The sequence below is a fragment of the Colius striatus genome, chromosome 9 (assembly GCF_028858725.1).
Source record: "Colius striatus isolate bColStr4 chromosome 9, bColStr4.1.hap1, whole genome shotgun sequence".
Taxonomy (NCBI): Eukaryota; Metazoa; Chordata; class Aves; order Coliiformes; family Coliidae; genus Colius; species Colius striatus.
In genome coordinates, this window is record NC_084767.1 from 10,002,692 (window position 1) to 10,015,445 (window position 12,754).

Genomic DNA, 12,754 nt, shown 5'->3' on the forward strand with positions numbered 1-12,754 from the left:
CCTGTGGCACACTCCCAAGTTGTGATATGCTCTCTGCAAGGCTGAATCCAAGCATGCCATTGGGAGACATTGCTGCTATTGTTGATGGTTGTAATCAAATAGGTTAATTTTGGGATACAAGTGTTGTCTGGATGCATGTTATAGGAAACAGGACACCCTTTGATTTAACACTTGGAGAAGGTATAGCTGTAATGTCAAAGGAGAAAGCCTCACAATGTAACTTGAGTAAGCTTCGGGAAATGGACATGTCTCCTGCTGAGTGGTAACTAAAGCACCTTTGGGTCTGGAATAGGCTATTTTACTGCCAGTATTCATATAGTATGCAGTTCCCCAGAGGATGTAAACATTCTGGATTTTAGACTAGATCTAGACATTCCAGGCTTCCCTCCTGGCTCATGTTGTGTGGGACCAGAGGGGAAGATGTGTTCAATTTTCCAGCCAGGCTCAGGTAACACTCTGAATGGTGAAATGGGGGAGGATCAGTGTGGTTGGGTGGCAGTTCCTGCCCCTAAGGGACGATTAAGGGGGGGGACAGTTCCTGGAACCTCTTGTGGGGGAAAGCAATGGTGAGACATTTTCCACTTTTGGAGCCGAGCTGTGGATGACAGTCAGTGTGTAGATGGATGAACATTAGGAGGGTTAGGTAAGGAGGAACAGAGGGGGAATGGGAAGTGCACAGGGCTCAGGCAGGGAGTGGCTGGGACCTGCGGAGAAGGAACCGGCCCCGGGGTGCTGGGGGCAGCACTCACCCAGCACAGCAAACTTTACTGTCCTTGGTAACACTTTATTAAGTTATTATTACACATCGCGTTTAGAAAAGTAGTGTAAAATAAATATTATCAAAGATAACAATAAACGGATTATTACTAAGCCCCGGCCCGGCCCTCCCAGCCGCAGCACCCGCGGATGCCGCAGCGCCTCGCCCAGGGGACACGGCAGCGGTCCAGCCAGCGGAGCAGAGCGCGGGCCGCCGGACCCCAGAGGCGGCCCCGGCCGAGGAGCTGGTACCGCGGGGGGGCAGCGCTGCCGGATGGCCACCGCCGCGCCTCAGCCCGCGGGGCCGGGGCCATTCCAGCACAGCCAAGCCAGGCTCGAGGCACCGTCCGGCTCAGCCAATCCCGACCCGTCCTTTCAAACCGGCAGGTTGTGTCCTGTCCAATCCTGGCCCGCCCCTTCGATCCGCCCCACGCGGCGCCCCGGACAAGCTCTCCCTGTTCTCACCCAATCCCGACCCGTCCTTTCATTTGGGCTCCGTCCCCGCTGCCCCGTTCCAACCAATCGCAGCCCGTCCCTTCAATCCGGCCCCACTCCAGCCCGCTCTCCCGTTCCCTGCGGGATGCCGCCGCCGTGAGCCCGTCTGGAGCAGGAGAACCCAGCTCAGCAGCACCCCCAAAAGCCCCAGGGCTGTGTTTTCAGGGACCTCCTGCTCTGTAAGCGGAAGGCAGGATCAGGGCTGCTGGCACTCCGACCCGAGAGCCCAGGCTCTCCCCGGAGCACCGCCGAGCGGCCTCGGCCCCGACCTCAGCCCAGACGCACTTACTGCCGCTTGCGACGGCCCCCAGGCCGCCTCCTATGCCCCGTGCAGTCCCGGGCACACTCTGTCTAGCCCAACCCGGCCCGTCCTTTCAATCCAGCTCCTCTCCGTCACTCTCCATCCCGCCCAATCCCGGCCCGAATCCATCCCTTCAATCCGGCCCCGTCCTACCCGGCTCCCCAGCACCGACAGCCCCCTTCCACCGATAGTCCCGGCCTCTGCTTCTCCCCTGAGCGCCCCCGGCACGGCGGCGCTCCCAGGGGCGCGCGGTCTCTCTGAGCCCCGGCTCTTCCCGGCTTTGGAGACAGGGACGAGGAGCGGCCGCGCTGCGGGCCCACCGCCTGCGCTCCCTGGGACCCATCGACCAACTGCTGCTGCAGGGGTTGCGGCACCACGGCGGCGGCAGCACCGAGGCCCGCGGCGAACGCGAGAGAGGGATGTAGCCGGATTGAAAGGACAGGTCGCGATTGGTCAGAGCGGGACGGAGGGGGCAGGGCTGGTTTGAAAGGGCCAGCCGGGATTGGGCCGAGTGGAAGAATCGGGTAGGAGTGAGCGGGGTCTACTGGTGGAGCCGGGCCGGGATTGGCTGGGCTGCCTGGCGGGGCGGGGCCGGTGGCTAAAACGCGCGGGCAGGCGCTGCAGTCAGTGTGGGTGTCTGGGGACGGAGTAAGGGTTTACAGAAATAAAACAATTAATATCTTACTATGACCACGATAACTAACGGCATCTTAATAAAGTGCAACCTGTGCAATAAAGCTTTCCCGGTCAAGGCCCGCGGGGAACGGGAGAGGGGGCTGGAGCGGAGCCGATGGAACAGACGGGCCGCGATTGGTCAGAGCGGGGCAGCGGAGGCGAGGCCGGAGTGGGCGAGAAGCGCCGGCGCTCGCAGCGGCACTGCTCGGGTGTGCAGCGTCGGGAGCGCTGCAGGGAGGGATGAGACCGGTGACCGGGCCGTGCCCCTTCGGCCGGGCCGCGACTCCCGGAGCAGCGCCGCGGGATGGGGCCGGATTGAAAAGACGCGCCGGGATTGGTCAGAGTGAAGATAGCTGGGGCCGAAACGGGCGGGGCCTAACGGCGGAACCGAGCTCGGATTGGCTGAGATGCCTGGAGGGGCGGGGCCGGAAGCTATAAAGAGCGTGCGGGTCTCTGGGCGGAGGTCTCAGTGCAGAGGCGTCTCTGGGCTGTGGGGGAGTAGGCACTTAAATAATACTGAAATAATTACTGTCTTATAGTAACATGTAATATATAGAGATATATATATATAGAGCATATAATATAGCAACATGGTGGTAAAGTGCAGCCCGCGCAATAAAGCTTCCCAGGTCAATGCCTGCGGGGAACGGGAGGGGTGGCTGGAGAGGGGCCGGCTTGAAAAGGCGGGCAGTGATTGGTCGGTGAGGGGCAGAGGGGGCGGGGCAGGATTAAAGAGGCTGGCTGGGATTGGACGGGACAAGAACGCCCGGGCTCAGATTGGCGAGGCTGGACAGGATTGGCTGGGCTGCTGGAAGGGGCGGGGCTGACGGTTATAAAGGGTGAGTGAGGGCGGCTCTTGGTGTTGCCGGACAGGGCTGCAGTGGCGGTGAGCGGGCCGGTCCATGGGCAGGCGTGGGGCAGCGCTTGGCGGGCGCTCGGTGTGTAGCACAGGCCCCTGTTGGAGTGGGTGATCCCGCAGGAAATGACGAGAGGGGCAGGAGGATGCAGAAGCAGTGTGGTTGGCCTGGCAGGCAGTTTGGGGCAGACCTGTCCCACGTGGCCTGTGTGCCAGGGTGCTGATGCTGGGCTGGGCCTGTCTGTGTCTGGAAGGGTTTTGGGTCCTGGTCTTGCCTAGTGATGGTCCTGAGGGCTATCTTGGGCCTGGAGAAGTGGGAGGGAGAAGTGCCGCTGTTGGGGAGGGTGGCTCTCAGGTTGAGCTGCATGTGAGGATGGAGGTTGTCTGCTGAGATAGCCTCTGGGTGATGGGGCTGTGCTGCAGGGAGACTGGGCCTGGGGGGCAGGGGGAGGCAGAGTATTAAGTATTAAATATTATAAAAGTATTATTAATATGTTATTATTTTATCACATTGTTATTACTGTTGTGTGTATAAATAACCTAAAGTAGAGCTCAGTGCAATAAGTCTTTCTCTAGGTGGATGTTGCCCCAGTGCTGCTTTCCACAGGGAGGTGGTGCCCAGTTCCCAAACACTCCCTACCAGGGGAAGGTAGAGGGGGTGCGGAGGTGTCTTTTACTTGCCCCGGAGCTGGAAAGTCCCAGTTCTTGCCTAAGAGATGAAGTACCGTATTTGAGTCTGATGAACCCAACTTAGCAGCTTCCCCAAAGCTCCAGAGTTATGTTTTCATGGCTGGGGAACGGAGCCATGTGCAGCCTTTTCATGCCTGAAAAGAAGGTGGAGGTGTTTGGGCTGTTTCTGGGGCTCAGACCCACCCCAGAGCTGCTTTGGGGAATAGGAAATGAGTGACTGTTCCCTGTCCCCACATGCTGACTGAGTGGCCTGGAGGTAGTCAAGAGTATGAGATTGTCACTGCAGGTGGGGGCCTGGTTGTGTTTCATCCAGGGTGCAAGATGCTGACATATACCAGACCCAAGTCTATATCTCTGGGCAAAAGGAGCGGGGAAGCCTTTATTCAGTGGCCACTCAGGGCAGTAGTGGGACAGTGGTGACAGCTCGGAGTGATACTTGAGAGATGACAGTGATTTACGATTTTGTCAAGAGCTCTAGTGCTGTCAACAGCGGCAGAAAGGGTATAGAGCAGGATCTAAGCTGTCCCAAGCTGGCAAGGATGGAAACAGACCATGGCGCTGGAGCTGAAGTGAACAGTGAAGGGCCTGGATTGCCCCCCTACCTGTGTGGCTGGAGCCGAGGTGAGCCAGAGCTGGTGCTGAAACACAACTTTGTAGGGTTCCTCACAGCTGGGGAACAGGGACAGCTGTGTAAAAATAAACCCCAAATGATTTCAAGCAGTGGGCCCCATTTTGCTTGTTTGCCCTGCACCATTTACTTCAGCTTCAGCCCTGTTCTCTTTGATTTGGCTCCAGCTTTGTGACTTCAGCCCACAGGTTTGTGTTTCTGTGCTGGAGCTGTTGTGACAAGGTCATAAATCAATCACTGTCAGCCCTCAAGTATCACAGTGGAAGGCACTCAGGGAGGAGTAGTTGGTAACTGAGGGGGAACACTTCGCTGGGAGAAGTGAGCAGCACCAGGGCAGTTCTCGCCTGAGAGAAGCTTCACTGCACTGGTTACGCTTCATTAAATTGTTACGCATCACAGCTATAATAACTTCGCCGTTATAACTTCAACCGCTGCCGCTCCACCGCACACAGACCTCGCTGCCCGCCTGCGCTTTGTTGCCGCCGGCCCCGCCCCGCCAGGCAGCCCAGCCAGTCCCGCCAACAGACCCCGCCCGTTCCAGCCTCAGCTCCTCCGCTCGGCCCAATCCCGGCCCGCCCTTTCAGTCCGGTCCCGCCCCCTCTACCCCGCTCCGGCCAATCGCGACCTGTCCTTTCGATCCGGCTCCATACCCTCCGGGCCCCGATCCTGCTGCCGCCGCCGCCGCTGGGTGAGCCCGCGGGCTCCCGGCCTTGTTCTCACAACCCCCGCAGCAGCAGTTGGTCGGTTGGTCCCGGGGAGGGCAGGCGGTGACCCCGCAGCGAGGCTGCCCCTCGTGCCCGTCCTATCTCCGCCCTGGCTAATTTCAGCGTGTCCCTTTAATCCGGCCCCGCTCCGTGCGACGCCCCGGACCCCCTGCCCCGCTCCCCCGCTGCTGCCGCTCCGGAAGTCGGGACACAGCCCGTCCCCGGTGCCCTGCCGGAAGGGCTGTCCCAGCGACGCGAGGTCGCTGCGAGCTCTCCGCTTCCCACCCAATCCCTGCCCGTCCTTTCAGTCCGGCCCCGCCCCTCTGCCCGGCTCCGACCAATCGCGGCCCGTCCCTTCAATCCGGCCCCGCGCCAGCCCGTTCCCCGTTTCCCCGCGGGCTCATGAAGCAGCGTCGACGGCGGGGCCTGCGGGGTCCTGGCCTCGCAGCCGCAGCTCCTGCAGCGGGGGTTGCATCTTGGGGAAGGGGACTGGTGGCTCAGGAGCGAGGACACTCCTGCTGCCTGGTAGCGACGGAGCTCACAGCGACCGCCCGCCGCCGGGAGCGCTCCGGGGAAGGAGCAGGGGAGCCGCGGCTGCGGGCGGGATGGGGCTCCCGGAGTGGCAGTAGCGGAGACGGGGAAATCGTATGGAGCGGGTCTGGATTTAAGAGACGGGCCAGGAATGGGCGGAGTGGAGATAGTTGGTGCAGCAACGGGCGGGGCTGCACTTTTGGAAGTGTTTTCTGTTTTGGCGGCGGATTCTGGCGAGACTCGATGTGTTGGGATGGGAGAGTGTCGGTTCATTAGGTGAGGAGAAAAGCCCAGAGCCCCAGCGCTCGTGTTGATTCTGATGTGTTCCTAAAGGAAGATGAAGTGCAGGTGCTTCTTTCTGCTTGCGGTCACCTCTTGTGTGGGAGCTGTCAAGAGACAGTTGCAATTTTGGAGCCATGCTGCAGTGTTGAGAGTCAGTGTGTAGATGAGAGAACTGCAAGACTTCCTTCGAACCTGGCAGAGTAATTCCTCTTAAGCTGAAACTGCCCCACCAGATGGGTGTGCTTCCACCTGAATAAGGTTATCATTAGTGCTTAATTACAAGCTTTGTCTTTGCTGATGTGCAGATGTGTGACAAAGATCTGTCAGCACACACTGAGGAGCTACTGCTACAGTCTGGGGTTAACCTGAAAGCCAGAGCACACACCCAGAGACGTGTTCCTCAACTTCTTCCAGTCCTACAGTTCATGGAGTCCTGGGAATACAGGGCTTGGCTTCATCGAAATCCAATGGGTTCATATCTCAGAATAGATTTATCAAAAACCTGGGGTTTCATCCCTCTTGTTAGACTGTGGCTCAGTCCTCATGAGCTCTTAAGTCAGGAGTTGCTCTGAAATGATTTTATTTTAATTTACAGATGCAAGGATCAATGTCCCCTGTTCTTGCTTTTCTTGGTGTTCTGCACTAAAACCCTCAGAAAAGGTGTTTTTTAAAAACTAATGCTTTCCTTAATTATTTTTGGTATTCTCCTTTCTTTTACATCATAGAAATTGTTTTTTTCCACATGATAACAAGCAGATGATGAGAACTCAATTTCCATCTGACAGCTCAGGCCAGTTTCATAGACTCACACCTGCTTCTGTAAAGTCCATCAATGCATTAATCACTCAGACTGATAGGTTGAGATCACACATTTACTCTTCAATTAAAGATTTACTCTTCAATTAAATGGAGGAATTTTCTTTTCCTGGGTCCTGCACACTCTTTTCCATAGTCAGAGAAATAGCTCTACTTTGGAAAGTGCCACACAAAATAGTATTGTCCCAGTCAGCAAATGTCTTCCCTGTGGATATTTAGGCTGAGACATGCTGATTTTTTTACTTTGGTGTCACAAACAAATATCTGCTGCCTTGTTTGATCTCCAGAGTGAGTGTCTGATTACAGGGAGAGCAAAAGCAAGCTGGATTTTGTCCCATCTTGTTCTTGGCGACACCTTAGTGAGCTTCCTGAGGTCAGTGGTGTTACACAACGTGAAGGCTGGGCTATAATTTGATCTGCAAGTCCTTTGGTGTCAGTTGTGATGGGAAAGTGGAAAGAACTCAGCCTGGGTGCCCTGGTTTGACAGGAATAGCCCTCTTGATGTTTTTTCTCATGGAAATAAAGAGTGCCTGGGGAAGGGTCTGCGAGTGACTCCAGTGTCAGGAGGATGGGGCAGCACTTCGTTTTCTCCAGTTATACGACTAGGGGTAATGGGCATAAGCTGAAATACAAGTAGTTTCACTTAAGCACAAGGAGAAACTTCTTAATTGTAAGGGTGAAGGAGCCCTGACCCAGACTGCCCAGGGAGGGTGTGGAGGCTCCTTCTTGAGAGGTTTCTAAACCCACCTGGATGCATTCCTGTCCCCCTGATCAAGGGGAACCTGCTTTAGCAGGGGGTTGGGCTGGATGAACTCTAGAAGTTCCTGCCAACTCCCACCAGTCTGTGATAAATGTTCTTTTAAGCATTTTGAATGAGTAAAATACATTTTTGCTGACATAATTGTCCTGTAGAGCAGGTGTGTTGACAACAAGAAAGGACTTTGCGCTGTTTTCATTTGTTCATCCTCCATTTCTTAACCATTTGGCAGAGATTTTAACAGGTAACAGAAAAAAAATGCTTAGCATGAAGCCCCCAAGTACCATTGTCATCACAAGCAGAGTCTCTACTGCTGTGCTGTTACACCAAGTTGCTGCTTAGGGTATTTTTGCTTCAAATTTCCAATGCCTACAAATGCATTGGGTCTATGCTGTGTCATCAGACAGCAGCCTGTGTACCCTTGGTCACCCAAAGCTCTCAGTGCTGATGATCCCAAAATCCCAGGTGGTTCCTGGCACATGGCGGCTATGGGAGGGTGGAAGTGGAGGATGGCAGCGAGCTGCAGCCTGCAAGTAGGATAGAGACCCCCAAAGCTTGAAAAAGCTGCTCGTTGCAGAGGGTTATGATGAGCTGGATGGAAATGCCACCCAAGAGTTGCCAGGGCTGCCTGCAGGCACAGCACATCTGTGCACACTTTTGTGTTCTGGCCTGTCTGTCTTCATGTGAGCCATCTAACCATGTCCATTTCCAGGCTTCCCAGCTCAAGAGGGACAGGGAACTATTGGAGAGAGGCCAGTGCAGGGCTACCAAGATGATGAGGGGACTGGAACATCTTCCTTATGAGGAAAGGCTGCGGGACCTGGAGCTGTTTAGTCTGGAGCAGACTGAGGGGGGATCTCATTCACATTTACAAATGTCTAAAGGGTGAGTGTCAGGAGGATGGGACAGCACTTTTTTTCTGTTCTATCCAGTGACAGGACGAGGGGTGATGGAAAGAAGATGGAAACCAAAAAGTTCCATTTAAACATAAGGAAAAACTATTTTTCTGTTGAGGTGAGGGAGCCTGGCCCAGGCTGCCCAGGGAGGGTGTGGAAGCTCCTTCTCGGGAGGTTTCTAAACTCTGGACACGTTCCTGTGTGACCTGATCTATGTGGGACCTGCTTTAACAGGGGGGTTAGACTAGATAATCTCTAAAGGTCCCTTCCAACTCCTACCATTCTGTGAGCCCAAACAGTCACCACACTTCAAATCACAGCCACCATCACCTACCCCAGGAGTGCCAGTGATATCAGTCCCAAGACTGGGCAGAAAGGGGCCTCTGAAACAAGCTCATTTCTTAAATCAATGATGCAGTGTGTCAGGACACTTTCCTCATGCAGTACAGTTTGCAGCAGCTTTTTTTTCATGGGTTCATCTTTCATTTCTTGATACTACTTAAAGAAAAAAAGAAATGACACCACTTACCAATTTGGTAATTCTGAAAGCCATTATGCCAACAAGTTTCTGTGTGTTTGCTGGTTTATGAGGAAAAAGGTAAGAACTAAATGCCCTAAGTGCTTTATTTTGAAGTCTGATTCCCAGCCTCAGGTCCTGAGAGGCCAGTTCAGGGTGCTGTGAAGATACTGAGTCCTGGGTGGTAATCACAGAATCCCAGCATGGTTGGGGTTGGAAGGGACCTCTAGAGAATATCCAGCCCAACCTCCTGCTAAAGCAGGTTCCCCTAAATCAGGGGGCACAGGAACATGTCCAGGTGGGTTTGGAAAGCTCCTGTGGAAGATGGCTCCTCCCTGTTTCACCATGGGTTGTGCAGGGTTCAGACAGGGAGGTTTCTTATTTCCCAGTTTTAAAGTGTCATTTTGGACTGAGTTATAAACACCCACCTCTACCACCAAGAAACCAGAGCTGAGGAGCTCCGATGGTTTGCAGCAATTGGTTACAAGTATCATTTTTAATGAAGAAGTTCCTAAACCCTGAGCTGAATGTTCCTGTGCCACTGGAAGGAGCTTGCTGCTGCAGCACCTTACTCACTGTGTTGGAGCTTGTTCTCCTTCCTCCCCTGGTGTTTCTGATTTTCCTATCAATAAAACAGTCCTCAGGTGTGGCACAAAGATAGGGCCCAATTTCTTTCCTGGCTAAGTCAGCAGGTTTGGAAGGCCATTTCCTGGTGCATGCTTTGGAGCTGATGTGGGGATCCTCCTCGAGACTGGCTGCCGGAAGCTTTTGTGTTCTGTCATCTAGATAAAAAACAAATTAAGCCGTTCGATACCAAGATATTAAACCAGACTCGGATAAAATTACTTTACTGTGAGCAGGACAAAGTAATGGAATTCATGGAGGAAGTGGGGAGAGCAGAAGCTGGAGGGCAGTAAAGGGCTTGGCGGGAGAGCCCGGGGTGAGAGGACAGCGGCTCTCCGAGGCGTTTTCCAGTGATTTTGGTTCCTCGGGAGCCTGCACCAAGCCTCCCCCGCTCTTTTCTCTCCCACAAACAGTCCTCGTAAGAAAGGGAGCAGAGCGGCTGTTGGGCTCCTTTGGTTCCATCCCGCAGCCCGTGTAGCGGAGCGAGGCGAGGGCAGCCGGTACCCTGTTCCTGGGTAGCCGCTCCCTCAGCGCCCCTTCGCTCCGAAGGGGCCGGGGCAGTTCCGGTGCCGCTGCTCGGCGCTGAAGGTGGCGCAGGAGTCTGCGGGCAGGGCCGGGCCCCGCGGGCGATGCCGTCCCCGCTCCGCGCGGTCCCTCAGTGCCGCAGCTCCCGTCATCCCCCGCGCGCGCCGCGGAGCAGGGCGGAAGCCGCCCCCACAGCCAATAGCGGGTGGCGGCCGCTCACCCGACGCCCCGGGGCGGGCGCTGTTTCGCGTCTTCCGGGCGCCGTGACGCCGGGGAGGCCGCTGCGCGTGCGTGGGGCGGGGGGGGCGGGAGCGCGGCGGCGGCGGGGCCTGGCGGGCGCGGGGCGGCGGCGGCGGCGGGGCGGGCGGAGCGCGGCGGAGCTGCCGCCGCGATGGAGCCCGACTCGGTGATCGAGGACAAGACCATCGAGCTGATGGTGAGTGGTTCCCCCCTCCTCCCTCCGCCTCCCGCGCAGCCCCGTCCTGCCCCCGCGCCCCCCCCCCTTCCCTCCGCCCGCCGGCAGGGCCCTCACCGCCGCGCCCGGGCCTGTGGGGCTCCGGCGCCCCCGCTTCGCCGCGAAGGTGACTCAGGCCTCGGCACAGGCCCCGGCCCGGGCCCACAGTGTCCCCAGCTCGCTCCGCTCCTCCCGCCGCCCCGCGGGGGGGAGATCCGCTCCGCTCCCCTCCTCCACCGTGGCCGGCCCTCAGTGCTCCCGGCACAGGCCGGGGCTCGACGAGCACCTTAATTTTACTGCGAGGAAAGAAATAAAATTAATAAAACTAACCGTCGAAAGCAGAGTAGGTGCAGGAGGCGCGGAAAATCGCGCCCGGCGCGCGGGTGATGTGGGCACGCTGCAAAAAGCGAAACCGGAATGCCCAGAGCACCCCGGCGGTGCGGAGCTCGGGCTCCCGCCGTCCCCCGCAGCTGCGGCGGCTGGTTTCGGGCCGGGGCCGCGCAGCTCCCGCCCCAGCCATTGCCGTCCCGGAGCCCCCAGGGCCCACCCCGCTGGCACTTGCGAAAGGCTGGCGGGCCCGGGGATGGAGGAGGCTCGGGGGGGCGGATTTAAACTCACAGCCTCAGGGTTTGGGGCTCACTCCAGCGGCAGTGCCGCTGGGGTCTGTGCCGGCAGCAGCTCTCGACGTCCCGAAGCAGCACCGGTGTTGGATATTAGCTAACTAGACCTAATTGATGCGTTTGTTGTAGCCCCTAATTAACGCTTACGCCGCTTAATTCGGGTTAATGGAGAGGCGGCCAGATGGAAGTAACAGAAGGAGAAAGGGTGGGTTTTTTAGTATAAGTAAATCTTAGCTCTCTGTAGCCAAATATTAGGGGGCTTTAGTTTTACTACCTTTAGGGATGAATTAAGATTAAGTTAGGAGCAGAGAGAATAATCAGTAAATATATTCTGATTTGTCACAAGCATAATTTGATTTAATGTACAAAATTTCACACAAGACTGCGGAATTGAGGGTAAAACAGAAATCTGCTTTAAAGGCACTCTGAAGGTGAGCTGGAGATAAAAGCTACCTTTTTAGCCAGTAGAGTTCATGCTAAACCACCTGGTGTGTAAGGTACAAACTTCTTTTGAGTATTGTCTGCTCTCAAGAAGCAGAACTTGAAAACAACAACAATAAAAGACATCCTCCACCCCACCAACCCTTTGTGAGGTTTTTTTGCTGTGTTTGTTTCTGATTGCTGAGGCCAGCAGCTTAAAAGCTGTTCTCAGCGAGCCTCCTCTCCCAGTCCCTATCGATTCGGTGATCTTGCACTTAACCGTGGGTGACATCAGGACTGTTTCCGAGTTAGTAGACTGCAGCATCGAGGATGGAGGCTGGGGGCAGCTCTCTGGGCATCTCTTACAGGACCAATCGCCTACAGAAAAGATGTCTGCTAAATTTCCAAGGTGTGAAGTGAGTTCTAGTGGCTTTTTTTGTCTTGGTTCTTTTTTTTCCCTACCTGGAACTGGAGGGTTACTAATACTCTTCAGCCTCAGGTTATGTGAGGCACTAAAATAGCATTTGAGGCTGGAAGATATGTTTGCCTCACTTTTCTGGCTTTTCTTTTTGTGAATGATGTCTGGTTTTTGTGAGTCCCTTCTATATGGGGACAAAATATTCACAGGCAGAAGCAATTGTGACTTCTGCTGATAATTGTTGTGCAGTTGTTTGCAGTTTGGACCTGAGAAATGTGTTAATTGATGCAAATATCGATGGGGTTATTCATGTTTTTATTACATAGTAGGAAATTTAAGAAGGAAAATTTTCTCCCTTTTAAAATAAACAAATAAATATAAAAAGATGAATAAAAATGAGCAATTCATTCTATGGTTTCCAGTAGGAAGGGGTACTCTTTAAAATATAGCTGCTAGTTGCATAGAAATTCAACCTTAGCAAAGGTGTGTGTAGAAACCCTTGTGTTTGAGTGTAAAAGTTTCACTACGATCATCAAAAGTCCCTCCTCAATGAAGACAGAGCTCAGAGGTTTCGCCTTGTTGTCTGTTGTAGAAGATGATATTCTCTGGAAGGTTTAAATACACAAAGCAGAAGTAGAAGCCGTATTGAAAGTGGTTTCAGCCTGTGGTTTCAGTATTAGATGCAAACTCTTGTATCAGTTGTTATTGCCAGTGGCAAACATCCCGAAAACAAGGCTCGTCCCGGCCTGCCAGACTCAGTAGGCTGCTTTGCTTTTTAAGAATGTTATG

The 12,754-nt window shown here is 54.9% G+C and overlaps 2 protein-coding genes across 3 annotated transcripts in view; both read left to right on the top strand.

Moving 5' to 3' along the window:
* Positions 1-239: 239 nt before the first annotated feature.
* On the top strand, positions 240-2,039 carry LOC133626099 (uncharacterized). Its single transcript, XM_062002751.1, has 2 exons — positions 240-262; positions 872-2,039. Exons 1-2 carry the CDS (start codon positions 240-242, stop codon positions 2,037-2,039), a joined length of 1,191 nt encoding a protein of 396 aa, XP_061858735.1.
* An 8,359-nt stretch (positions 2,040-10,398) lies between these two features.
* FBXW11 (F-box and WD repeat domain containing 11) overlaps positions 10,399-12,754 on the top strand; it is a 74,421-nt gene continuing 72,065 nt past the window's right edge. Inside the window, exon 1 of one of the 2 annotated variants that reach the window (XM_062002306.1) lies at positions 10,399-10,489. In XM_062002306.1, the coding sequence (XP_061858290.1) occupies positions 10,445-10,489 (45 nt within the window). In that variant the 5' untranslated portion in view covers positions 10,399-10,444. The remainder of the gene's footprint in view (positions 10,490-12,754) is intronic. The other variant, XM_062002307.1, reaches the window with a different exon arrangement.